The sequence below is a fragment of the Protomyctophum parallelum genome (genome assembly GCF_964188405.1).
Source record: "Protomyctophum parallelum genome assembly, chromosome: 19".
Classification (NCBI taxonomy): Eukaryota; Metazoa; Chordata; class Actinopteri; order Myctophiformes; family Myctophidae; genus Protomyctophum; species Protomyctophum parallelum.
In genome coordinates, this window is record NC_139717.1 from 10,970,659 (window position 1) to 10,995,507 (window position 24,849).

The 24,849-nt window shown below is 43.9% G+C and overlaps 2 protein-coding genes across 5 annotated transcripts in view; one reads left to right on the forward strand and one right to left on the reverse strand.

Annotated features, from left to right (window-relative positions):
- galnt14 (UDP-N-acetyl-alpha-D-galactosamine:polypeptide N-acetylgalactosaminyltransferase 14 (GalNAc-T14)) overlaps positions 1-24,849 on the forward strand; it is a 137,238-nt gene that overhangs the window by 83,979 nt on the left and 28,410 nt on the right. For all 4 annotated transcript variants that reach the window (XR_014570788.1, XR_014570789.1, XR_014570790.1 and 1 more), the window contains exons 5-9: positions 266-331; positions 4,204-4,325; positions 10,096-10,183; positions 14,607-14,691; positions 22,463-22,566. Coding sequence is in view for 1 of the 4 variants with exons in the window: in XM_083791060.1 (XP_083647186.1) it covers positions 266-331; positions 4,204-4,325; positions 10,096-10,183; positions 14,607-14,691; positions 22,463-22,566 (465 nt within the window). In the remaining 3 variants the exon portion in view is untranslated. The remainder of the gene's footprint in view (positions 1-265; positions 332-4,203; positions 4,326-10,095; positions 10,184-14,606; positions 14,692-22,462; positions 22,567-24,849) is intronic.
- LOC310876344 (lactose-binding lectin l-2-like) lies at positions 12,082-14,122 on the reverse strand (the record flags this gene model as incomplete). The annotated part of the gene is made up of 4 exons (XM_083789868.1): positions 12,082-12,241; positions 12,366-12,490; positions 13,422-13,440; positions 14,112-14,122. The coding sequence occupies 4 exons, from the start codon at positions 14,120-14,122 to the stop codon at positions 12,082-12,084; spliced, it is 315 nt and encodes a 104-aa protein (XP_083645994.1).

Consider the following 24,849-nt stretch of genomic DNA (forward strand, 5'->3'; position numbering starts at 1 on the left):
AATGGGGTATTATCCATCAAAATAACCTATTCTAGGTTACCAAACCTATTTAATTGTCACATGATCATATGTATGATGTGTTCTGATTTTGTGTGTGTGTGTGTGTGTGTGTGTGTGTGTGTGTGTGTGTGTGTGTGTGTGTGTGTGTGTGTGTGTGTGTGTGTGTGTGTGTGTGTGTGTGTGTGTGTGTGTGTGTGTGTGTGTGTGTGTGTGTGTGTGTGTGTGTGTGTGTGTGTGTGTGTGTGTGTGTGTGTGTGTGTGGTAGAAAAGGACTGCCAGCTGCTCACCTCGCTGCCAAAAGTCACATGTCTCCGTAACAACCAGAGAGAAGGTACTGTAACGGTGTGTGTGTTGATTCATCTGGAAGATTTGATTATCACATTCACATCTCTCTCTGACACATGCTCACGCACGCACGCACACGTGCATGTTAGTGGCGTATCCAGACTTTTTATACTGTATGCAGGGGTGGCATGAAGTACAAGTTCAGTACAGTTCAGAGTAAAGGCCAATACATACTCCTTCCAACTTCACACTTCATCTTTCTAAACTATAGTTCGGAGTGTCAGGTTATCTGGAGATGCATAGGTTCTGACAACAAGATTCTGAGACCTCCCTATTCTCTCTATTTTTTCAGGGAAGCCCATTTAGAGCAAGCTGTCTTTTTCAAGGACGTCCTGATCATCACAGCATTTGAAACACTATTATATATTATTTAGGCCTATAATGAAACACTATAGGCCTATAATGAAACACTAATATATAGGCCTATAATGAAAAACAATAACAAACATTTGAACTGCATTACAAGGTCACAGATACAAATAAATGTAGGTTTACATGAAACAGGTGCAGTTCCATTTGCATGGAGCATAATAAATTAAATCACTAGGGTATTCCTTGTTCACTGTTCATACTGTACGTGGGCTGGTATATCTAATGTGTGTCTGTGAATGTGTTGAATTGACATCCGGGGGTGCATGTCCTTGAGTGAGTTCCAAATGGCCCTGTATGGGTGTGCAACTCTGAGAGTGTACAACTGCAACCTTATGGTTCCATTTAGTTCCATTTGTACACTGTCAGAGTTATGGGGGTCCTTGTCTTGAAATTATACAGTGTGCCTCTGTGCTACAATAAATGGAACAGATCCTTAATAAGTATAATCGGGAAGACCTCTGAAGGAAGTAGGGAACGGGCCCAAGTTCTTTCCAAAATGGCTGCTGTGCATAGCACCCCTCGAGAGACCCGGAAAATAAATCTCCGTTCATTTTCCTCATAGACTTTTCAGAAAGTATTTATTTAAAGACGTTTACGCCGCGGACAAAGCCAACTCTTGTCGTGACAAATCATGACAACAAACATTTTTTTTTGGGCTGAACAAATAATTAGAAAGAAGAAGAAAACAGCAGGTTACAACACTTTTATTTTGTTTTTCTTCTTCGTAATTATTTGTTTGGTCCAAAATATTGTGTTTGTTGTCAGGGTTTGTCACGACTCGAGTTGGCTTCGTACGACGCTTAAAAGGTCTTTAAATAAATACTTTTTGAAATGTCTATGGGAAAAATGCATTGGGATTCATTTCCTGGGCCTGGAGTCGTCATGAAAGGGGGCGGTACTGCGACGCTCTATTGGGCGTTTAGTCTCCCTTCTGACCGGTGTTTCGGTTTAACTTGTTTCTGTGTTGTCTGGTTCCCTGAGCTGGCTTTGCGCGTGCACGAGCCGTCTTTCACAGATTTTGTTTCAGGAAGGGGGCGGAGCTATCTTCGCATATTCTTTTAAATAAAGATCATTAAATATCCATCCGATTGTTTGTGGAATCTCACTTGTATGAAGCAGTGACAACAGTTAGAATGATGAAAATAAAAAATAAATGAAAATATCAGTGTGTGAAATGGAATTCGAACCGTCTTTGCAATGAACCAAAATAACCTGGGGAGCCGTGCGCAACCCATCACACTATGATGCGCTGACAACTGCTGTAGGAGACGATCTATTTGATCTCATGTGCGTCTGTCCAGGTGTGAACTTGAGTACAGTATAGTTACAACATGCCATGTTATCTTGTGACTTGTTTTTTTTAACAAATATAAGCACTCCGTTGAACTGATCAATGAATAGCTGTAGAAACAAGTCAATGATGTTGGTATAGTCACACCATGAAACACAAACTCTTCTGTGGAGACTGACAAATGCAGAATAGCTTTTCATTTGTAAATCTCGAGCAAATAACTGAGTACACTGTGCAGAGCATAAAACAGCACCACCTGCTGTTGTCTAGCAGGCAGTGCAACATGTCAACTTGTGACAAGTTGTGTGGCATGCATAGTTGCAGCAACCATCATAATGTGTAGCCTTTGTAAATTATACTATTGACAGCCTATTCTGCATTTGTCAGACTTAACACAAGAGTTTGTGTTTCATGGTGTGACTATACCAACATCATTGACTTGTTTCTACAGCTATTCATTCATCAGTTCAACGGAGTGCTTATATTTGTTAAAAGAACCAGAGTCACAAGATAACATGGCATGTAACACGCCATGTTATCTTGTGACTCTGGTTTTTGATCGTGACTATACTGTTCCCAAGTTCACACCTGGACAGATGCACATAAGATAAAAAAGATCGTCTCCTTCAGCAGTTGTCAGCGCATCATAGTGTGATGGGTTGCGCACGGCTCCCCAGGTTATTTTGGTTCATTGCAAAGACGGTTCGAATCCCATTTCCCACACTGATATTTTCATTAACTTTTTATTTTCATCATTCTTTAACTGTGTTTTATAAGTGCATGTTGTCACTGTTTCATACAAGTGAGATTCCACAAACAATCGGATGGATATTGAACGATCTTTATAGAAAAGAATAGAAGAAGATAGCGCCGCCCCCTTCCTGAAACAACATCTGTGAAAGACGGCTCGTGCACGCGCAAAGCCAGCTCAGTGAACCAGACAACACAGAAACAAGTTAAACCGAAACACCGGGAAGATAATTACCTATGATGTGGGACACCTGGTGGCACCTGAGGGGGCACAACTATCCTCACTCTAATCCAGTGGTTCCCAAGCATTTTAACCCCAGCCGCAATAGAGAAAGAATACACAAAAAAGGGAGATATTTACTCGTGAACATGGGTCCCCGACCACTGTTTGGGAAACAGTGAGTCTTGCACTCATCACACACAAGTACACACACACACACACACACACACACACACACAGGGTTCATGAGTTCAGATGGGTAATAGGTAATGGCTTGAGGCCTCTGGATTGATTATCTTTTTAATGTGACTACAAACAGCAGGCTGTTAAGAGCCTGTGATCTGATATACACTCATTAACACGCACACTCGCGCACACACACGCACGCACACACAGCTGTGAGTGTGTGGTCTCAAGAGGAAGTTTAGTGTTATCGATGCAGAGCTTTTGGAACGTTCTCCCCTGCTCAAAGTCAGCCTGCCCTGCTGTGTGTGTGTGTGTGTGTGTGTGTGTGTGTGTGTGTGCCCATCCATCCAGAAAATAAAGCCTTATTGAGGATGAAATGGGATTTTTAATTGGCTGAACGGTGCACTTACAATGTCACCGCCATGCACACACACACACACACACACACTCATACCTACACGCACGCACGCATGCACGCACACACACACACACACACAGACACAGACACAGAGACACACACCCCTCTCCCTGGAGTGTGACGGCTGCGTTAAAAGGCTGTGTCCATGTCTGACAAAGGCTCTAAGAGCTCTGCATTGATTTCTCCTTCACTGACCGAGAGGGAGGGGGAGGGGGGGGGGGGGTGTGGAGAGATGGAAAGATAGTGGAGAGAGGGAGGAGGGCAAGAGAAGGACGGACGGACGGATGGATGGATTCATAAATGAATGGATGGATGCATCAGTTTAATCGCGGATCTCAAACTGCCATGACATGCTTTGTTACACTGTAAATCACCCATGTGCTGGTCAGCTGGCTGAGTGGTTTCCTCCTGCATTAGAGGTGCCATGACATTAGTCCCATGCACGGTCCATTATTCCAAAGTACAACAGGCTATTGGTCCGACAGCGTGCTTCACTACTGAGCCTGCGTGCGTGCGTGCGTGCGTGCGTGCGTGTGTGTGTGCGTGCGTGCGTGCGTGCGTGCGTGCGTGTGTGTGGGGGTTCTGTCTGTCTGTCTCTCAATTAAATTCTCTCTCTCTCAGGTCTGATCAGGTCTAGGGTCAGAGGAGCGGATGCCTCCAGAGCAGCGGTGCTGACCTTCCTGGACAGTCACTGTGAGGTAAACAAGGACTGGCTGCCTCCGCTGCTGCACAGGATCAAACAGGTACATACACTGACTGGATCACACTGGTCCTCATTCACAAAAGAGAAATACACCACAGTGTAACGGAGGCATAAACATGTATCGTATTTATCCGTCCGATCAAGCTACCGTGCAATTCAAAGAGTGGTGTGTACCACAGGTGTGCAGGCGTATTGCAGGTGTATGTCATATTGAATGCAGCGGGTGCCAAGTGATCGGAAAATCACCCGACAACCTCATTTGCATTGATCTACGCCCCATCTCATACTATAAAAGGCTTCAAGCATGACTCAGCAGACAGCAGTTTGTCTGAGATCCATCTGTCAAAAAAAGAAAAACGGCTTTGTGTAGGTCAAACGAAATGGATCGAGTCCCTGACAGTGGAACAACAAAATAATTATATTTTCCCGTGACTAGCGGCTTCACAAATTACAATAAAGATGATTGCTGGAAAGAAATCACAGCCGCGGTCACTGCTGTATATGAATATAGCCCGCACTCTATTAATTTCATAATTCTACGCAGGACCACAAACAAGTTAGAGCTTATGTTATTTTTGCACCATTATATATTACCACTGTAGGCTACTATATAGGCCTATGTAGGCTACAAACTGACATCAATCCATCAAAGGACACCAAAGGAAATTAAAGATTTCCGCGCAGCAATATAATTATAATTTATTTAATTAAGTTCGGGACCAAGGCGGGTGCTCACTCACACCTTTGCAGAGGTAAAACATATATCCGATATTTTTAATCAGAACTGCATAATGCAGCTCTGATAAAAATATCGGATATATGTCAATGCAGCCTGCATTCAGTGCATTGATCCATATATGCGGGGAATTAAGTCGTCTTTTGAGAGAGAGAGAGAGAGAGAGAGAGAGAGAGAGAGAGAGAGAGAGAGAGAGAGAGAGAGGAGGGGGGCATGGGCCCTCAAGACACTGTCGGTTTGCGATAAAGAACTGTATACATTCATAAGTGAATAATTATAGGCCTACCTCGTAGGGCTGGGATCCTCTTGTCTGAAGAAATTATAATCCAGTGAGTTTATCCAGTGAGTTAATAAACTATTCTGTGTGTGGCATCCATGTGATCAATATACATTATTATAAATTAATACCACAACGCAAATGGAGGCAGATATATGGTGCTTGCAGCAAAGGAATTAGGCCTACGTGAAACTTTAATTGGCTGAATCTCTGTCAACTGATCAGCGAGTTACAGTGGTAATAATAATCATCCTTCTTGTCTGTCTGTCTGTCTGTCCGTCATGTTTGTGAACAAGCGCGAGTGGAGGTGAGCTGGCTTAAAACTATGATATGACTGGCCGACTTTCAAACACGCTGATGCCATTCATTAGGCTAATGTGGTCTTCTCTATTTTTTATATAGGGCTAAATAGCCCTATTCATTTTCCAATGTGAATCGGTTCGGCAGCATGCTGCTGTCTCCCCCCACACACATCGACAGTTAACTGACTCAAGGAGCTCCTATAACAAAACAATTTCGAGTCCGCGAGAGCCGATCTACAAGCTCACAACCGTTGCACTTCGAGTAGAAGGCTGCCGAGTGAGCAGCCCCAATCGCGCATGATAGAAATATCCTAATAAATAAATAAAAAGGTGTGCTTGCGGGGGCAGTTTCTGTATGGGACTCTAGGCTAACTTGCCTCTAGAATGCATGCATTTAGGCATACAAGTGCATACAAGTGCACTCGGCTTTTATATATAGGCTATAATTTTTTTATGTGCTGATCGACCAATATGTTGTGGACACATGCCTACATATTTTATCTGAGATTTGGGAACTATTTATTGATTCAGCATGAAGACTAAAGCCTTCTGAATAAATCTATACGCAAGCGTATGCTTGCGTATAGATTCCTCCGCCACCTACAGAGGTACCGGAGGATTTCGACCAACCAACGTAAGCTTCAAGTTCACGGCCATGTCCATGAATTCCGAATTAATGTGGGAATCCATGTAAACGCCTGTCCGCTCACGTTACGTAACGTTATGAGCGTAAACGCCGTTGTGAATGAGGACCACTGTGTGTACGGTCCTATAGGCCCCATATGTCCTCACAGAGATAGAATGATCAAACGGGTACACTGGATCACACTGTGTGTACGGTCCTATGTGTAGCTTTATAGGTCCCATATGTCCTCACAGAGATAGAATGATCAAACAGGTACACTGGATCACACTGTGTGTACGGTCCTATGTGTAGCTTTATAGGCCCCATATGTCCTCACAGAGATAGAATGATCAAACAGGTACACTGGATCACACTGTGTGTACGGTCCTATGTGTAGCTTTATAGGCCCCATATGTCCTCACAGAGATAGAATGATCAAACGGCTGTGCTGTGTGAGTGTATTTAGATTGTAGATTTTAGTCCTATTCCGGCCTTTTATAGACTCCACATGTCCTCACAGGGATAGAAGAAAGGTCTTGGCAATCATAGGGAATGAGCACTGGAAATGACAACTGTCACCATAAAACAAAAATCTTCACCAAACAAAATAATAAATTATATATATATATATATATATATATATATTTAAGAGATAGAGGCTGTGTGTGTGTGTGTGTGTGTGTGTGTGTGTGTGCGCGCACGCACGCGTGGGATTTGAATATTAATAACTACAGTATAGCAAGGTCACTTGCTATTGATTATTGTAGCACTTACACACACACACTCAAGAGTAGTGTGTGTGTGTGTGTGTGTGTGTGTGTGTGTGTGTGTGTGTGTGTGTGTGTGTGTGTGTGTGTGTGTGTGTGTGTGTGTGTGTGTGTGTGTGTGTGTGTGTGTGTGTGTGTGCGTGTGCGTGCGTGCGTGCATGTGTGTGCATGTGTACAGTGCGCAAGTTTGTTTGATTACTAGTGTCCAGGGTGAAATACAGAGCCTTGGGTGAAAACAGCAGTAGCTGTGATTGCCTCTCATGGAGAAATAAGTGCTGCTCTCTCTCCCTCCATAATAAGTACTGCTGTCTCTCCCTCCATCATCCTCTCCTGTCCTCTTCTTATCTACAATGTCCACTTCCCTCGTCTTCCCTCGTCTCACCTCGACGTTTTATATGTCTTCATTTTTCACTCATCAATTTTCTTTATGCTTTTCCCTCCATTTCCCCAACATACAACATTATATATTTCAGTACTTTTTACACCATTCCATCCAAGATTCCCCCTCCTCCTCCTCCTCCACTTTTCTCCTCAGTCTTTACTTTTCTTTCACCCCGTGTCTCGATACATCTCCACTTTCATTTTTCACGCTGCAGCTTTTGTTTAATGCAATAAACCGTTGAGTTTTAGAAATCCTTCCCCACAAGTTTTAATTTGATTTAGACCGCCGTTTGAGCTTGTGCTCAGTTTAGCATTCGACACTGGCTGTGCAATTCATTCTTCTTTCATCAGAAATGCTTAAGGACAATGCCAGTGTGGCCTTGCATGTATAGCTGACATTACTGCAGACCATTTTCCAAATCGTTCCAGACGGCAAGGTCGAAACATTTTACTGCTGTGTTGAATGAATAAAGTTTTTGGTGCATCAAACATTAGTTTGTTGGTGTGCGCCATTAAACACAAAGTGGAAATGTGAGTACTTTGTTCTCCATTATTTGAAAGTTTCCCTTTTTGGACTTTCTTTATTCCTACTTTTGATGTAGGATTTTGGGTCTGTCACTCCACCGAGAAAACCTCTTCTTCTTATTGAATCATATTTATGCATTTATAGTATACATTTTAAAAGATCCAAATGGCAACGTTAGTTAATGAGTATATCTCCACTGACCGTTCATTAATTAACAGATATCGGTGCACTCTAAGATTCTCTGAGCATTGTTCCGAACGCAGCCTTTGTTGTGAAGCAGAGTGAGCCCACATGCACATGCAGTAGCATCACCCTGACTCTGACCTGAATGGATGGCAACCTTAATTAATTAGTATCATTAGTAACACCTGTGTTTACCCTATTATTTTCTATCGAAATGGCTGCTGTGAAAAGGGGCCATTAGTTTCACTACAACAGGCAGCAGCAAAGAAAACAGGATGAATAGAGAAATTAAAAAGCAGAGAGTGTGACTCATGACTTTTTTCTGTCCCTTTAATTTAGCATAGCTTTTATGGGTTGCTTATCTATCTATTGATTCTGCTGTGGTGAAAACTCATTATAAATGGCTCTGGATGAGAGCGACAGCTAAATGGCTAAAAAGTAAAATGTCAGCAGCAATTGCCTTGATTATGGTGGTGATGTCCCAATGTCATTTTATATACCAGCAATTAATAGGTAAAACGCATGCACGCACGCACGTGCGTATGTGTGCGCATGCACATGCACATGTGTGTGGATGTCCCTGTGTACAAGAACAGGGAGTCATCCTTCACTGTCTCATTATATAGTCATATATTCATATTTAAATGTATGAGTTATTGATCGAGGTAAACAACCAGCCGTACAACTATAAACTCCTGAGGGGCAAACATGTATACATACATACATACATACATACATACATTTCAGAAGTTTTAGCAGTTTTTAAGGACCCACTTTTAGGCCAGTGCACCAGAGCAAGCTCTTGCCTTTTTTTAAACCCTACCCATTTTAACCAAATACATACATACGCACGCACGCACGCACGCACGCACGCACGCACGCACGCACACACACACACACACACACACATACATACATACAGTGCACACATGTACACTACATATGCCTACTGTACAGTACACATACATATTTACAGACATTTTACTAGAGTTGCAGCAACTAGTTTTCAGGGGGGTCCTCATGCATACATGCATGCAAACGTACAACTCCGGGAGTGTACAAATGGACCCTCCATTTGTACACTCAGAATTACAGACCCGTAACTCCTCAACAACGAACCCAGGGAGTCCCTGGACCCCACTTTGAGAAGCACTCCTTATTGCTTTGCCGTTTGCATCTGCACTCGTGCGTCTTTAGAGAGATAATAGAATAGTTGTCTGTCTGCTTCCAACGTGACACTTGTTTCTTGGACTATTAGCTAGTGTACTGTAGAAGAGTATGTTGAACCGTTATCATTCAATAACAATTCATTTTGTCTGTGGCTCGTTCTGGGCATAAGGTAACGCCGCTGAGTGTAGCTTTAACAACTGCAGCTATAGACCGTCGCAGTCCCTCCCCCTTTCAGAACGACGAGTGGCCCAGGAAATGAATCGCAATGCATTTTGCCCATAGGCTTTTCTTAAAGTATTTATTTAAAGACGGTTGCGCCGCGGACAAAGCCAACTCGGATCGTGACAAATCATGACAATGAACACAATATTTTGGGCCGATCAAATCATTAGAAAGAAGAAAATAAAGGCAGGAGACAACACTATTTGTTTTGTTTTTCTTCTTATAAATTGGCCCAAAACATAGTGTTCATTGTCATGATTTGATATTATGATATTATGTACGTATGCACTCACAAAGAGAGAGGGGGGGGGGGGGGGGGAGAAAAGTGAAACTCACCATACTGTAAATGCACTGTTTGCATGACTGAAGTTGGATGACTAGAACTTAATGTAGTGGACGTAATAACTCTGGAATGGAATCCACCTCAGGACACACACACACACACACACACACATGCACGAACGCACACAGGCGTCATACTCCCACAAACTGTGTGTGTGTGTGTGTGTGTGTGTGTGTGTGTGTGTGTGTGTGTGTGTGTGTGTGTGTGTGTGTGTGTGTGTGTGTGTGTGTGTGTGTGTGTGTGTGTGTGTGTGCACGTACGCGTGCGCTACTCTCCAGGACCCTAAGTGTGTGGTGAGTCCAGTGATTGACATCATCAACATGGACACGTTTGCCTACGTGGCTGCCTCCTCTGACCTGCGTGGAGGTACGGTCTCTCTCTCTCTCTCTCTCTCTCTCTCTCTCTCTCTCTCTCTCTCTCCATCACTCTGTCTGACTCCAATCTTGTTTTCTTGGTAACAACGATCAATGCTAATAATAGTCCTGTCTATGTTTCTCTCTCACACGCACGCATGCACACACACACACACACACACACACACACACACACACACACACACACACACACACACACACACACACAAGGAGCGAGGAATCAATGCTGTCAGTGACTCTCAAAAGGACATTTTAATTATTGATGTTCCTATTGGTCCGAACATGAAAAAGATCACTTGGAGACAGAGCATCATCGATCCATGCATGCACACGCACATGCACAAAATTCAGGCCCAGATAGACAGGGAAATGCATGCACATGCACATGCACGCCTGCAGACACTCACCCATGCACACATACACATACACACACACCCTACCGATGGGGCTTGGGAGTGCTGTGGCAGCAAATATTGGAACTGCTGGACTGGACTGCTTCATCAGCACACACACACACACACAGCGCACACACAGCGCACACACCAAAAGTAGACCATCTAACACCTGTTTTTATCATTACTTGCGCAAGCAGAGCGCGCAAGTACTACTTTCGCCCAGGACGATATTCGATGCATATGCACAGTCCCAGCAAATGACGTCATGAATACTTGTGCCTGATACGGCAGTGGTGCCAGATTACATACACATGTACAGTATACATAGGAGCATTACCTTTAATCCTCCAGACACTCGTTAGTTACTTACAACTAAAGCAAAGTACACCTTGCCTTTTTAGGGATTTGTATCCATACTCCATAACCTACTCCTAATGTACTCATTCAGGATAGTTACAGTTTATTTGTAGAGATGGGTAGATTAGTGTGGATACAGGATCTGACACATGGCTTTCTTCTGTCTCGTGAGTGAGGCAGAGCTCTTAAGCTTGGGGCTTTCTGTCATTTTAGACATTGTTATAAAATAGAATTTGGGTTGGATGTACTATAGATGTGGCATTACTGGATAAGTAGGTAACCTACAGTGGAGTCCCATAAGTTTGTTCCTCAATCTCAAAATGGAACCTAAGAGAACCCATAGGTACCTTTGTTAGACACACCCACAGACACACACCCAGATTCTCAGCCACACCCACAGGTTTATTTTAATATGTGGAGTGGCTATTCAACCACCAGGTGGCTTCGACCCATGATGAGCAGATCTGCACTGAGTCTTAATAGCTTCTAGCAATATGCAGTGGTATCAAAGTGTAAAGTACCAAAAGTAGAAAGTACTCATTGTGCAGAATTTCAAGTTTTCAAATGTATACAAATCTTTAGAAAAGAGCAGATATACAAGCTCATAATGTCATGACGTATTGTGAGCTTGTAGATCCGCTATTTTCAAATAGTTGATCAAAATATTGTTTAACATTATTACTTATTTTTAAGTAAGATTATTTGACATTTCACAGTACAGCTTATATTAGTGATACAGGTTTGTGGTAATGACTAAATGGCAGAAAGTTATATATTGTAACTGGGGAAGAGAGAAATAATTCATCTAGAGGCTCTAATAGAGCTTTAATATACGAATGGCCCATTTTATTTATAACGGCGACACGCTGAAATTGATTTCTCCAGTAAACAATAAACACTTGAATATATTTGAATGTACATTTTTATTTGTACGTCAGTGGATTGAATCAGACAGATTAATCCATTTTGGGCGGGAACCCATTTTGGTGTTAGCATTATGTTATGCTATGTTATGGGTTAATTGGGGACAGACTCTACGAGATGCACAAACAGAAGGATAATGGCGATGGCACGCCAAGTCAGCCCATTGAGTATTCCAGTTTGTAAAACCACAGTGTTTTCACCTCCACCTATATTGTCAGGCTCTCCACTGAAACCAAAAGGTGTGTCTAACTGTGCAGCCATCAGACCACATCCATTCACCCTCCTTGTGAATGTCACTGAGTCCAAACCAGGTCCTCTCCTCCATAGGGTCAAAGTTCTTGATCAGGGTTCGAACAAAGTTGTGCTCACCCACGCTGTGGATGGTTTTGATTGATCGATTGATTGATTTATTAACAGTTTGCAGAATTACAGTAAATTTCAAGTACAACTCAATAGAAAAACTGTTCACAGTGAGTGGACGACACCATAAAGCATTACCTGGACAACAGGTTGGAATCTTGAGACAAGCAGTTCAGCTTTGCGTTGGCCCAGCTGAGGTCTGTGGCGACGTACTTGTAGCAGCGGCCATTGAATCGGTACCAGAACATTGGACAGGTTCCACGCTGTAGGGTAACCTCAGCCCGTGTTGATTTCACCGACTAAAGATATGACGAAAAATGTTGACTACAGTAACCTTATTTCAATGATGAAAACTAAGCTATGATGATGAAAACTAAGACTAAATATACTCGCAAATTTGTCAACAAATAAAAACTAGACTAAAATGTTAGGGAGGGACTAGTGGAGAAAAGGTGTACTGATATATATCTGATCTACAAGCTTGTAGATCGGATATTTTCAGCATGCAACCAAGTGTAAAATCAACCATTATGATGCCACCAAAGCCCGCCAAAACACATTTTAGTCGACTAAATCAACTGTAGATTTAGTCGACTAACTAAAACATTTCGGATGACTAAAATGTGACTAAAACTTAATTACAAAATGACACTTTACTCAAAAGACTATGACTAAAACCAAAGTCTGGCCTTTAAACAATTATCACTGTATTTTACTTACGTTTACAGCACACTAAATGTTCATACATGACCTAAAAGATAAGCATACTGTATACTGTGAGGATTGAAACCAACGTCAGGAAACAGACAGGCAGGGAACAGGTTTGAGCCCAGAGTGTGGCACTCATTTATTGAAACCAAATAATATACACAGGGTTTGAACTTGGAAATAATAATAATAAACTCAGGCTCCCGGTTCGTCAACTTAAAAGTTCAGCATTCTATTACTTAAAGTCTTCTGGGACGTCCAGACACAGGTGAGCCTAAGATGGCCGCTCTGGGGCTTTGTATAATAGTCTTTGTTTTAGTGGTTGCCAGTTCCACATCCTCCGAGCCAAGTACTTGCCAGTTCCTTCCCAGCCGAGCCCAACGGGGACCCGGATATCAGTAGTGATCCTATGAGGTGAGAAAGATAGAGTCAGTCTGACATACTTGGATTATAGAATATATTGTGAGGGAGTGTGTGCTCGCTTACCGCCAGACCGCGCACCAACCTGCCACGGAGAGAGTCAAGAGCGAGTGCTGGGGGAGGGAGGCTTCTTGAAGTGTTTGGCTGGGAGCACAGGTGTTGCTCATCTGAAGCCCTCCAGCAGGTAATTGTGATAGTACCTGCCTCCTATGATGCAGCCCAGCCTGTTGTGCTCAACTCCGCCTCCCCTGCTCTCTCTCTCTCCAGGGAGGTGGTCAGGTGGCACACGGTCCCTCAGCGAGACACCACAATACAGATATGCTTTATTTCTGTATCACTACTGTAGCTATAGATTCCCAGTTTAGGTTTAGCTTGGCAACAAGGGGCTAATTGCACATTAATTGATTGGCCTACATTAAACTGAAAATATCCCTTGTATATGGATTAAATTAAGAGCACTGATTTGTCTGGTCTGCTTTGATCTAGTTTACTGGCTCATGAGAATGTTGAAGCAACGTGGGTCGAACTTCAGAGGAGAGATGCTTGACCGTTGATCTCATTACAGTCTGTTGATGACTTTATGATCCCAGTAGAGAAATTGTGTTTGGACAGACTTAAATAAATCAGGTTATATTGAGATACTAGACTGGAAAAAATCCCTGCATTTTTTTAGTACACTGCATAATATCTGCGCTCATACAAGTTACCCACAGAGTGCCAATGCATGCCCTCAGGTAGGCCTACTTCTGCACTCACAGTTCAACCATAGTTAAAGACTTGCTCACACGCACGCACAGACACACACGCACGCATGCATGTACGCACGCACGCACGCACGCAGAGAGGGATTCGGTATCTGTACTGCAGATTAATTCCAAAAAAACGCCAGTACAAAGTGCAAAAACAAGATACACTCATTCTGACTCCAATACTAAAGTTCTTTTTTATTTTTTTACATTGGTGTGACGTTACGTTGTCTGTCGGGTCTAAACCTCATATGTCCAAAACTGTAACTTTTTCAGGATTCTAATTAAAGAATAGAAAAAGTAGCTACCGTACATTAGTGTGTGTGTGTGGGGGGGGGGGGGGGGGGGCCTTCGCACTTTAGATAGTCATGGGTAATGAATTCCCTAAGCTTCTCAACACCATATAGTGACCCAGGGTCAAGTGTGCCATGGGTCAACCATCCTGAATCATATATCAACTGTATCTAATCTCTCTCTCTCTCTCTCTCTCTCTCTCTCTCTCCAGGTTTTGACTGGAGTCTTCATTTTAAGTGGGAACAGTTGTCTCCAGAGCAGCGTGCTCGTCGAGCTGACCCTACTGAACCAATCAGGTAAACACAGGCACGCACATTCAACCACAATCTTATTAAAACAGATGCTCACATACAGTACACAAAAATGAATGCATATACAAATGTGTGCACACATACTTCCCTTTCATGCACAGACATACTCACATGTGCACACCCACACACATACAGTACGCACGCACACATGCACACACATACAGTACGCACGCATGCACGCGCACACACAAACATGCTGTTGCTTGCAGGAGCGGGCAGGGCAATTGGCAATAGCCAAAGAGGACTTGATGACGCATAATGTCCAACCCACCAGGGTTTCACCCTGCACCGTGCGGGTGTGCGTGAATTAATAGGCTTATTAGTGGGATCATCAGAGTAAAATGGAGACCATTGAGGGTGTGGTTATGTACCATTGAGGGTGTGGTTATGTACCAGTCTGCTAGTGTTACAGATGCTTACAGGAGGGGTTCCCAAACGTTACCATGCCAAGGACCCCCACATAGCCATGGTCTCCGGCTGTTGGCCCCCCTATTCTGAAGTGTGGCGTACATGTTATCTTAGACAATCTGAAAATAGTGACATGCTAAAGTTGAGGCATCGGTTCCCCCCATCTCCCCCAGCAAATACAATCCTCACTACATTTCTTGAATTATCTTGCCAAAGAGTAATTGCATTTATAATCATTCCCATTATTGCACCACACAACCTATTATCTTTTTGTCATTGTTTACAAACAAGATAAGCAAGATGCTTATCTATGTTTACTTGTTAATATAACGTATTTAGATATTTTATCGCTAGGGTTTTTGATGACATAGCTGCACTTTATATATATATATATATATATATATATATATATATATATATATATATATATATATATAAATGTGCCAATTTACACATGGTACTGCATTTCGCCCGGCCACATGCAAGGGCATTTATCTATGCTATTTTGAACACTTTCAACATAGCGTCCCTAGTCATTTAGGTCAAAATATTAAAAAAATTAAACAAACTAGAAAAAAATTGCTCCTCTCCACCAGGCCTGGTAGTAGAATATGAAAATCCGACAGGTCCGTCTTAATGACTTGGCTATAGAGATAATGTGTACCGATTTGCACGATGTGTGGACAAAATATCTAGGAGTGATAGCAAAAATCGGCGCTAACAGGCCAATGTGAAGTTTCACGGCAATTTAACCCTGCATTCATGATTGAGGCATTTTGTTCAAAATGGACCACTCCTGCAAACTTTAGAGATGCCAACCTTAGCCAATCAGGATGGAATATGAAAAATCTGACAAGTCCGTCTTGATCACGTGACTATAGAGATAATCTGTATCGATTTGCGCAATATTTGGACAACATCTGTTTTGCAATTTCTTTAGCAATAATCGGCCAAGTCACCCTATAAAAGGCAGATTTGAAAATTGCAGGCCAGAGTTTTGCTTGGTCTCTAGTAGAAACAGTAAATGAGTTCTTCTCTTTGTTCCCGGATGGCCCTCTTATGTTTACAGTGGAAACATTAAACTGGTGTCTGTCCAGAACCCAACCACTTGAACACCAATATCCCTATTCTGCAGGGGAACATTAGCCTCAATGTAAATCAATTGTAAATGGGCTATTTGTGGCGAAGATATTCGCTGTTGTATAGACCAAGAAAAGGCCTCCCGCTACAGTTTTTCCAAGTCTAGACCAGAGGGTCTAAGTGGTGTGGAGATGCATGTGTGCCTTCAGGTGAGCTGAGCGAGTGTAGCTCCTGTCACACTGTTGACACTTGAAAGGTTTTTCTCCAGTGTGCTGCCGCTGGTGGGCCGTCAGGTGAGCCAACGCACGGAAACTGTTGTCACACTCTTTACAGTGAAACGGTCTGGCTCCCGTGTGGAGGCGCAGGTGCGTGTTCAGGTTACTCGACTGACTGAAACTCTTGTCGCACTGATTACAGTGGAATTTCTTTTCTCCAGTGTGGACGAGCTTGTGTTTCGTCAGGGAGTCGAACCGACTGAAAGCCTTGTCGCACTGTTGGCAGTGAAACAGTTTTTCTCCCGTGTGGATACGCTTATGTCTGTTCAGGTCACCTAGCTGGAGGAAACTCTTGTCGCAATTTTTGCACTTGTAAGGTTTACCTCCGCTGTGGACATATTGCTGCGTCTTCAGTTTGCCCAACTTAATGAAATTCTTGTCGCGATTTATACAGGTGAGGGGTTTCCTTTTCACGCGAATCATTACTACTTCTGGTCGAGCCGAAGTCTGCGCAGACTGTTGATGACTGCAAGCACTTGGTGCATCAGTGTCTCCTGCTTGCGTCTGGACGGTTACAGAGCTGGAGACTTGCTCACAGGCTGCCGAGGGGATCTGTCCATTCTCTGCCGGGATGCCTGACTGATCAGTCTGTCCCAGTGAGGTCGGTTGCGAGGCTGTAGCAGGGTTGTAGTAATGCGGTGCTTGCAGGCTGGTAGCCGGGTGGAAGCCAGGTTGTAGCTGGCTGGTAGCCGGGTGGTAGCGGGGTTGTAGCTGGGTGGACGTGGGGTGGTAGCCAGGTTGTAGCTGGGTGGACATGGGGTGGTAGCCAGGTTGTAGCTGGGTGGACATGGGGTGGTAGCCAGGTTGTAGCTGGGTGGACGTGGGGTGGTAGCCAGGTGTTAGAGGGGTGGTAGCAGGGTAGAGAGGTTTGAGAGAGCCATTTGTGGGGTCATATAGGTATTGGGATGGTGGCAGGTTGGTACTGCGGTATTGCATTGCTGGTGGGTGTGTAGTGAGGTATTGGCTTGGTGGCGGGTTGGTTGTGAGGTTGAGATGACTGTCTGCCATGAACACAGGAGGAATTCCATGGACCTCACTTTCTGCTAAGCGGTCCTCTGGCACTTGCTGCTCATCAATTCTGGATTGTTGTCCGAGGTCTGTGTAACTACCAGACAGGTGACTGGCACACTCCACATCTTCCATGTCGTCAAGCGGCTGGTAGGAGTCTCCGAAAACCTTCAGGTCTTCAAAGACCTCCTCCGTTTCCCCTGAAGAACACATTTTAAAGCGTTATGTTTTGTCTTGTTCACCACCCTCTTTTCAATCTTACTGTGTACTGATTTGCTCTGAGGTTGCTGTACAAGATTAAATCTCACTGTGTATTAATATGCTCTGTGGTTGCTGAACAAGACTAATCCAAAACCCCAGGTGCCGGCATTAGATTGATCTCTGACTTCAGATCCTCCTGTTACACTATGCTTCTTGTTTTAAATATCCATACATCTAGCTGGCTTTAAATAGCATTGCCTTATGACCTCATAGGTCTTCTATCTCATTATTGCCAAATATGGACATCGCCCCAAGATCACAGTCGGATCTCAGTCGGATCTGTGGCATTGGACAACCGGATCTCTGTATAAGCCCTTGTCCCTTTTTGGCCATATATGGAGATCGCTGAATATGGAGCTGATTGTTTGCGGCTGATGTCATGACAACACACTCCATATTTGGGCGTAGCTGCATCGGGAACTCCTTATATGGTTAGAGGTCTGCCCGCAGGCCGCCCCATTTTAATATACAGTAGGATGGAGATTTATGTTTCTGTCTGTCTGTGTCCCTTTTATGCCCATATATGGAGTTCATGCCAATCCCAAATATGAAGTCCAAGCCAGACTATGGGTATCAGTGCTATGATGTCATGTTGATAACATCAGGGTACTCCATGCTATTTTGAACACTTTCAACATAACGTCCCTAGTCATTTGGGTCAAAATATTTTCAACAATGTCAAAATAAATAGGCAAAATAAAATAAAACAAACTAGAAAAAGATTGCTCCTCGGAGCACAGGTCTCCGCACCAGGCCAGGTAGTAGAATATGCACTGTACAAATATCTACGAGTAACAGCAACAAATTGTGTTTAGAAAAAATCGGCCTCCTGGTGGCACTATAACAGGCCAATGTGAGGTTGCATGGCAATATAAAGCTGTATTCATGATTTGAGGCATTTTGTTCAAAATGGACCACTCCTGCAAACTTTAGATGCCAACCTTAGCCAATCAGGATGGAATATGAAAAATCACACACATGTGAAGTGAGGGGCGCTCTTATGATCGTACATCATCATATATCATCTCATTCCGGTAGGGATGGATCTCGATAACCGATTCCCGAAAAAAACAGATAACAAGCTTATTGAGTACCCGTTATCAATAAGCTTTGGGCTGTTATCGAGCATAGCGGCCCATCACTTAATGTTTAAACAATCAAGACAAGAGGCAATCAAGAAATAACTAATCATCCATGCTGGCACAAACATGTCAATCTAAAAGTGTATTGATACCTGCCAACCAGTGCTGTCCGGGTAAACAGAATGATGCTTTTAAAGAAACTGTACATAAACCAGTTAACAGTTTCTTTAATATTATGTTATTGGTAAAAAGGTCAATTGCCTTCCGTCTGTTAGAAAAGTACAGTATTGGAAGGCCCTAGTAAAAGATACTGGTTCTGTTAAGTCTGATCCATAAGGTGCTCGTTATCAATAAAGATTAACAAGCTCCATCCCTACATTCCAATTCTCTGAATTTGTGTCCTCACCTTCGTCTTCAATGTTTGTCTTACGCAATGTTTCTCCATTCATTGTCAATAGCATTTGTGTAGGACAAAGTTTGTGTTTGCACACACACTAACAGCTGGACATAGGAGGGGCTACCGCCCCTCAAATCTGACAAGTCCGTCTTGAGCACGTGACTATAGAGATGATGTGTATCGATTTGCGCAATGTTTGGACAACATCTGTATTGCAATTTGTGTTGCAAAAATCGGCCAAGTCACCCTATAAAAGGCTGATTTGAAATTTGCAGGCGAGAGTTTTGCTTGGCCTCTAGTATAAACAGTAAATCCTTCCAGATGGTTCTTCTTTTTGTTCCCGGATGGCCCTCTTAAATGTTTACAGTGGAAACATTAAACTGGTGTCTGTCCAGAACACCTAACCACTTGAACACCAACATCCGTATTCTGGGGGAACATTAGCCTCAAATAGCAGTGGGCTATTAAATGGGCTAATTGTGGCAAAAATATTTGGTGCGAAATAAGGCCGCCCGGTCAAGGTCTGCCAAGTCTAGACCAGGGTCTAAGTGGTTAACTGGCTGTGTGGAGACGCATGTGTGCCTTCAGGTGAGCCGAGCGAGTGTAGCTCCTGTCACACTGTTCACACTTGTAAGGTTTTTCTCCAGTGTGCTGCCGTTGGTGGGACTTCAGGTGAGCCAACACACTGAAACTGTTGTCACACTCTTTACAGTGAAACGGTCTGGCTCCCGTGTGGAGGCGCAGGTGCGTGTTCAGGTTACTCGACTGACTGAAACTCTTGTCGCACTGATTACAGTGGAATTTCTTTTCTCCAGTGTGGACGAGCTGGTGTTTCGTCAGAGAGTCAAACCGACTGAAAGCCTTGTCGCACTGTTGGCAGTGGAACAGTTTTTCTCCCGTGTGGATACGCTCATGTCTGTTCAGGTCACCCAGCTGGAGGAAACTCTTGTCGCAATGTTTGCACTTGTAAGGGTTTTCTCCGCTGTGGACATGCTTCAGGTTGTCCGATTTAATGAAATTCTTGTCGCAATGTATACAGGTGTGGGGTTTCCTTTTCACGCGAGTCTTTACTGCTCCTGGTCGAGCCGAAGTCTGCGCAGACTGTTGATGACTGCAAGCACTTGGTGCATCAGTGTCTCCTGCTTGCGTCTGGACGGTTACAGAGCTGGAGACTTGCTCACAGGCTGCCGAGGGGATCTGTCCATTCTCTGCTGGGATCTGTCCATTGTCTGTAGCTTCCTCTTTGTCTTTTGTCTCGTCTTCTCCTCCCTCGTATGGACTAAAGTGAGTCCCAGTAAGATGCTCGGAGTGTCCATGGTACAACACTTGTAGACCTGCATCGGGAATGCCTGACTGAAAGGCTCCGTCATTCTCTCCCAGTGAGGTCGGTTGCGAGGCCGTAGCAGGGTGGTAGTACTGCGGTGGTAGCGGGGTGGTAGCCGGGTGGTAGCCAGGCTGTAGCGGACTGATAGCGGGGAGGAAGCCAGGTTGGAGCTGGGTGTTCGCGGGGTAGTAACCAGGTTGGAGCTGGGTGGCCGCAGGGTGGTAGCCAGGTTGTAGAGGGGTGGTAGCCGGGTGGTAGAGGAAGAGAGGTTGGAGAGAGCCGGTCCTGGGGTCATATACATTGAAGTATTGGTTTGGTGGTAGTGGGTTGGTCGTGAGGTATTGGTTTGGTGGTAGTGGGTTAGTCGTGAGGTATTGGTTTGGTGGTAGTGGGTTGGTTGTGAGGTATTGGTTTGGAGGTAGTGGGTTGGTTGTGAGGTATTGGTTTGGTGGTAGTGAGTTAGTCGTGAGGTATTGGTTTGGTGGTAGTGAGTTATTCGTGAGGTATTCGTTTGGTGGTAGTGGGTTGGTCGTGAGGTATTGCATTTGGTTGGTCGTGAGGTCGAAATTACTGTCTGCCATGAATATAGGAGGAATTCCATGGACCTCACTTTGTGCTAACGGGTCCTCTGGTAATTGCTGCTCTTCAATTCCGGATTGTTGTCCGAGGTTTGTGTCACTGGAACATGCTTCTATGTCTGTGTAACTACCAGACAGGTGACTGGCACACTCCACATCTTCCTTGTCGTCGAGTGGCTGATTCGAGTCTCCGAAAACCTTCAGTTCTTCAAAGACTTGCTCCGTTTCCCCTGAAGAACACATTTTAACCGGCTTTCAAGCGTTATGTTTTGTCTTGTCGTCGTGTTTCGCTTTGAGCCTGTCTTAATGTTTTCCACCCTCCTTTCAATCTTACTGTGTATTGATTCGCTCTGAGGTTGCTTTATAGTAATGCAGAATGCATCTAGCTGGCTTTAAATAGCAGTTCCTGATGACATCATATGTCACGATCACATGACCCTATATGGGCATATCAGTCCCATCTGTGGCATTGGACAACCGGATCTCTGTATATGTCATCAGTATATGGCCATTTATGGGCATCACCCCTTTTGCGCCCATATATGGAGCCGATGGTTTGCGGCTGATGCCATGACGACACATTGAGGTTAGACAACACACTCCATATTTGGGCGTAGCTGCATTGGGAACTCCTTATATGGTTAGAGGTCCGCCCACCCGCCAGCCCTCCCATTTTAATATAGGATGGATATTTCTGTATCTTTCTGTCTGTGTCCTTTTTATGCCCATATATGGAGTTCATGCCATTCCAAATATGAAGTCCAAGCCAGACGATGGTCATCGGTGCTATGATGTCATGTTGAAAACATCAGGGTACTCCATGGGGATTGATGTCATGTTGAAAACATCAGGGTACTCCATGGGGATTGATGTCATGTTGAAAACATCAGGGTACTCCATGGGGATTCGCAGATTTATCTATAGATTTTGGACAACCCCCTGACTTGACGCATCTCAGGTTCTCAGAAAGTTAATCTCTCGGGCGGTTCTCAAGATACACAGTACTGTTGTGACACACACACACACACACATACACACACACACGCGCACGCAGCACACACACACTCACACACACACATACGCATACACTCACACACACACGTACACGCACATGTACACACACACGTGCGTACACATTCACACACACACACACACACACACGCACAAAGCAATTTTATGAATTCATTACATCACAATATATCTTCCCTTCATTAGTGATTAGGGGAGAGGACAAGAAAACAAGAATTGTTTAGGAAAGCAAAGAATTAAAAGCAATAATCACTAATAAACACTAACACTAATTACTAACTCTCTCTCTCTCTCTCTCTCTCTCTCTGCGTCAGGACTCCTATCATCGCAGGCGGGCTCTTTGTGATTGACAAGTCGTGGTTCAATCACCTGGGAAAATATGACACCGCCATGGACATCTGGGGCGGGGAGAACTTCGGTGAGTTTCTCTCCATTATGTTTTTATTGTGTAGTATTTTTGTTGAACTCTGTGTGGCTCGCTGGAAAGTATAACCACGGTTTAATAAGACCCTTTGCTCAGTGTGCTCCGCACTCTCTCACTCTCTCCCTGCAGGTTTGCTTGTGTAACGCTCACTCACACATCAGACAGCAAATATCACCCACACCCACACACAACACACACACGCACACGTATGCCCAGCGTAACACATTAACAAAGGCTTGGTATTGAGGCTGCCAGTGAGCCATCAAATATTCAGAGAGAGCTGGCCCACTTTCACCAAGATGGACAGGTTGGAGAGTTAACACTTTCACCATGATGGACAGGTTGGAGAGTTAATACTGTCACCATGATGGACAGGTTGGAGAGTTAATACTGTCACCATGATGGACAGGTTGGAGAGTTAATACTGTCACCATGATGGACAGGTTGGAGAGTTAATACTGTCACCATGATGGACAGGGTGGAGAGTTAATACTGTCACCATGATGGACAGGTTGGAGAGTTAATACTGTCACCATGATGGACAGGTTGGAGAGTTAATACTGTCACCATGATGGACAGGTTGGAGAGTTAATACTGTCACCAAGATGGACAGGTTGGAGAGTTAATACTGTCACCATGATGGACAGGTTGGAGAGTTAATACTGTCACCATGATGGACCGGTTGGAGAGTTAACACTGTCACCATGATGGACCGGTTGGAGAGTTAATACTGTCACCATGATGGACAGGTTGGAGAGTTAATACTGTCACCATGATGGACAGGTTGGAGAGTTAATACTGTCACCATGATGGACAGGTTGGAGAGTTAATACTGTCACCATGATGGACAGGTTGGAGAGTTAATACTTTCACCAAGATGGACAGGTTGGAGAGTTAATACTTTCACCAAGATGGACAGGTTGGAGAGTTAATACTGTCACCATGATGGACAGGTTGGAGAGTTAATACTGTCACCATGATGGACAGGTTGGAGAGTTAATACTGTCACCATGATGGACAGGTTGGAGAGTTAATACTGTCACCATGATGGACAGGTTGGAGAGTTAATACTTTCACCAAGATGGACAGGTTGGAGAGTTAATACTTTCACCAAGATGGACAGTTTGGAGAGTTAATACTGTCACCATGATGGACAGGTTGGAGAGTTAATACTGTCACCATGATGGACAGGTTGGAGAGTTAATACTGTCACCATGATGGACAGGTTGGAGAGTTAATACTGTCACCATGATGGACAGGTTGGAGAGTTAATACTGTCACCATGATGGACAGGTTGGAGAGTTAATACTTTCACCAAGATGGACAGGTTGGAGAGTTAATACTTTCACCATGATGGACAGGTTGGAGAGTTAATACTGTCACCATGATGGACAGGTTGGAGAGTTAATACTGTCACCATGATGGACAGGTTGGAGAGTTAATACTGTCACCATGATGGACAGGTTGGAGAGTTAATACTGTCACCATGATGGACAGGTTGGAGAGTTAATACTGTCACCATGATGGACAGGGTGGAGAGTTAATACTGTCACCATGATGGACAGGGTGGAGAGTTAATACTGTCACCATGATGGACAGGTTGGAGAGTTAATACTGTCACCATGATGGACAGGTTGGAGAGTTAATAGTGTCACCATGATGGACAGGTTGGAGAGTTAATAGTGTCACCATGATGGACAGGGTGGAGAGTTAATACTGTCACCATGATGGACAGGTTGGAGAGTTAATACTGTCACCATGATGGACAGGTTGGAGAGTTAATACTGTCACCATGATGGACAGGTTGTATATTGGCTATTTTTGTTTGCTATATTGGACAGTGAACGTGAAAGGGATTGCAGTACGTGTGACCAGGGGTCATTGCCATGCTAGCTGGTGGTGGACATTCTTGTCAAAACTCTTCAAAACTTTTTGCCACAGACATACAAAATGAGTATAGAGTCAAAAGGTCTATGATGTACAATAGGAAGGGGCCATTCAATACAATCTTCAAAGAAATGTTCATTTTACTCCCATGTTTTACAGGTTGTGATTGCATGCCTCAGACCACTGGGATTGTTCCACAAAACTATGCACCTTACTCTACCACAGGAGGCTAATGCAACTCTGCATTAGCTTGAAAATAGCCTGTACTATATTGTAACTGCACTACCATATCAATGATGTGTTATGGGGGGACAAATTGGGCTTGTTTTAAAAACACTATGGCTTATTTGGCAAATCTAACTATGTAAATGTCTTTGATGTATACGCTAT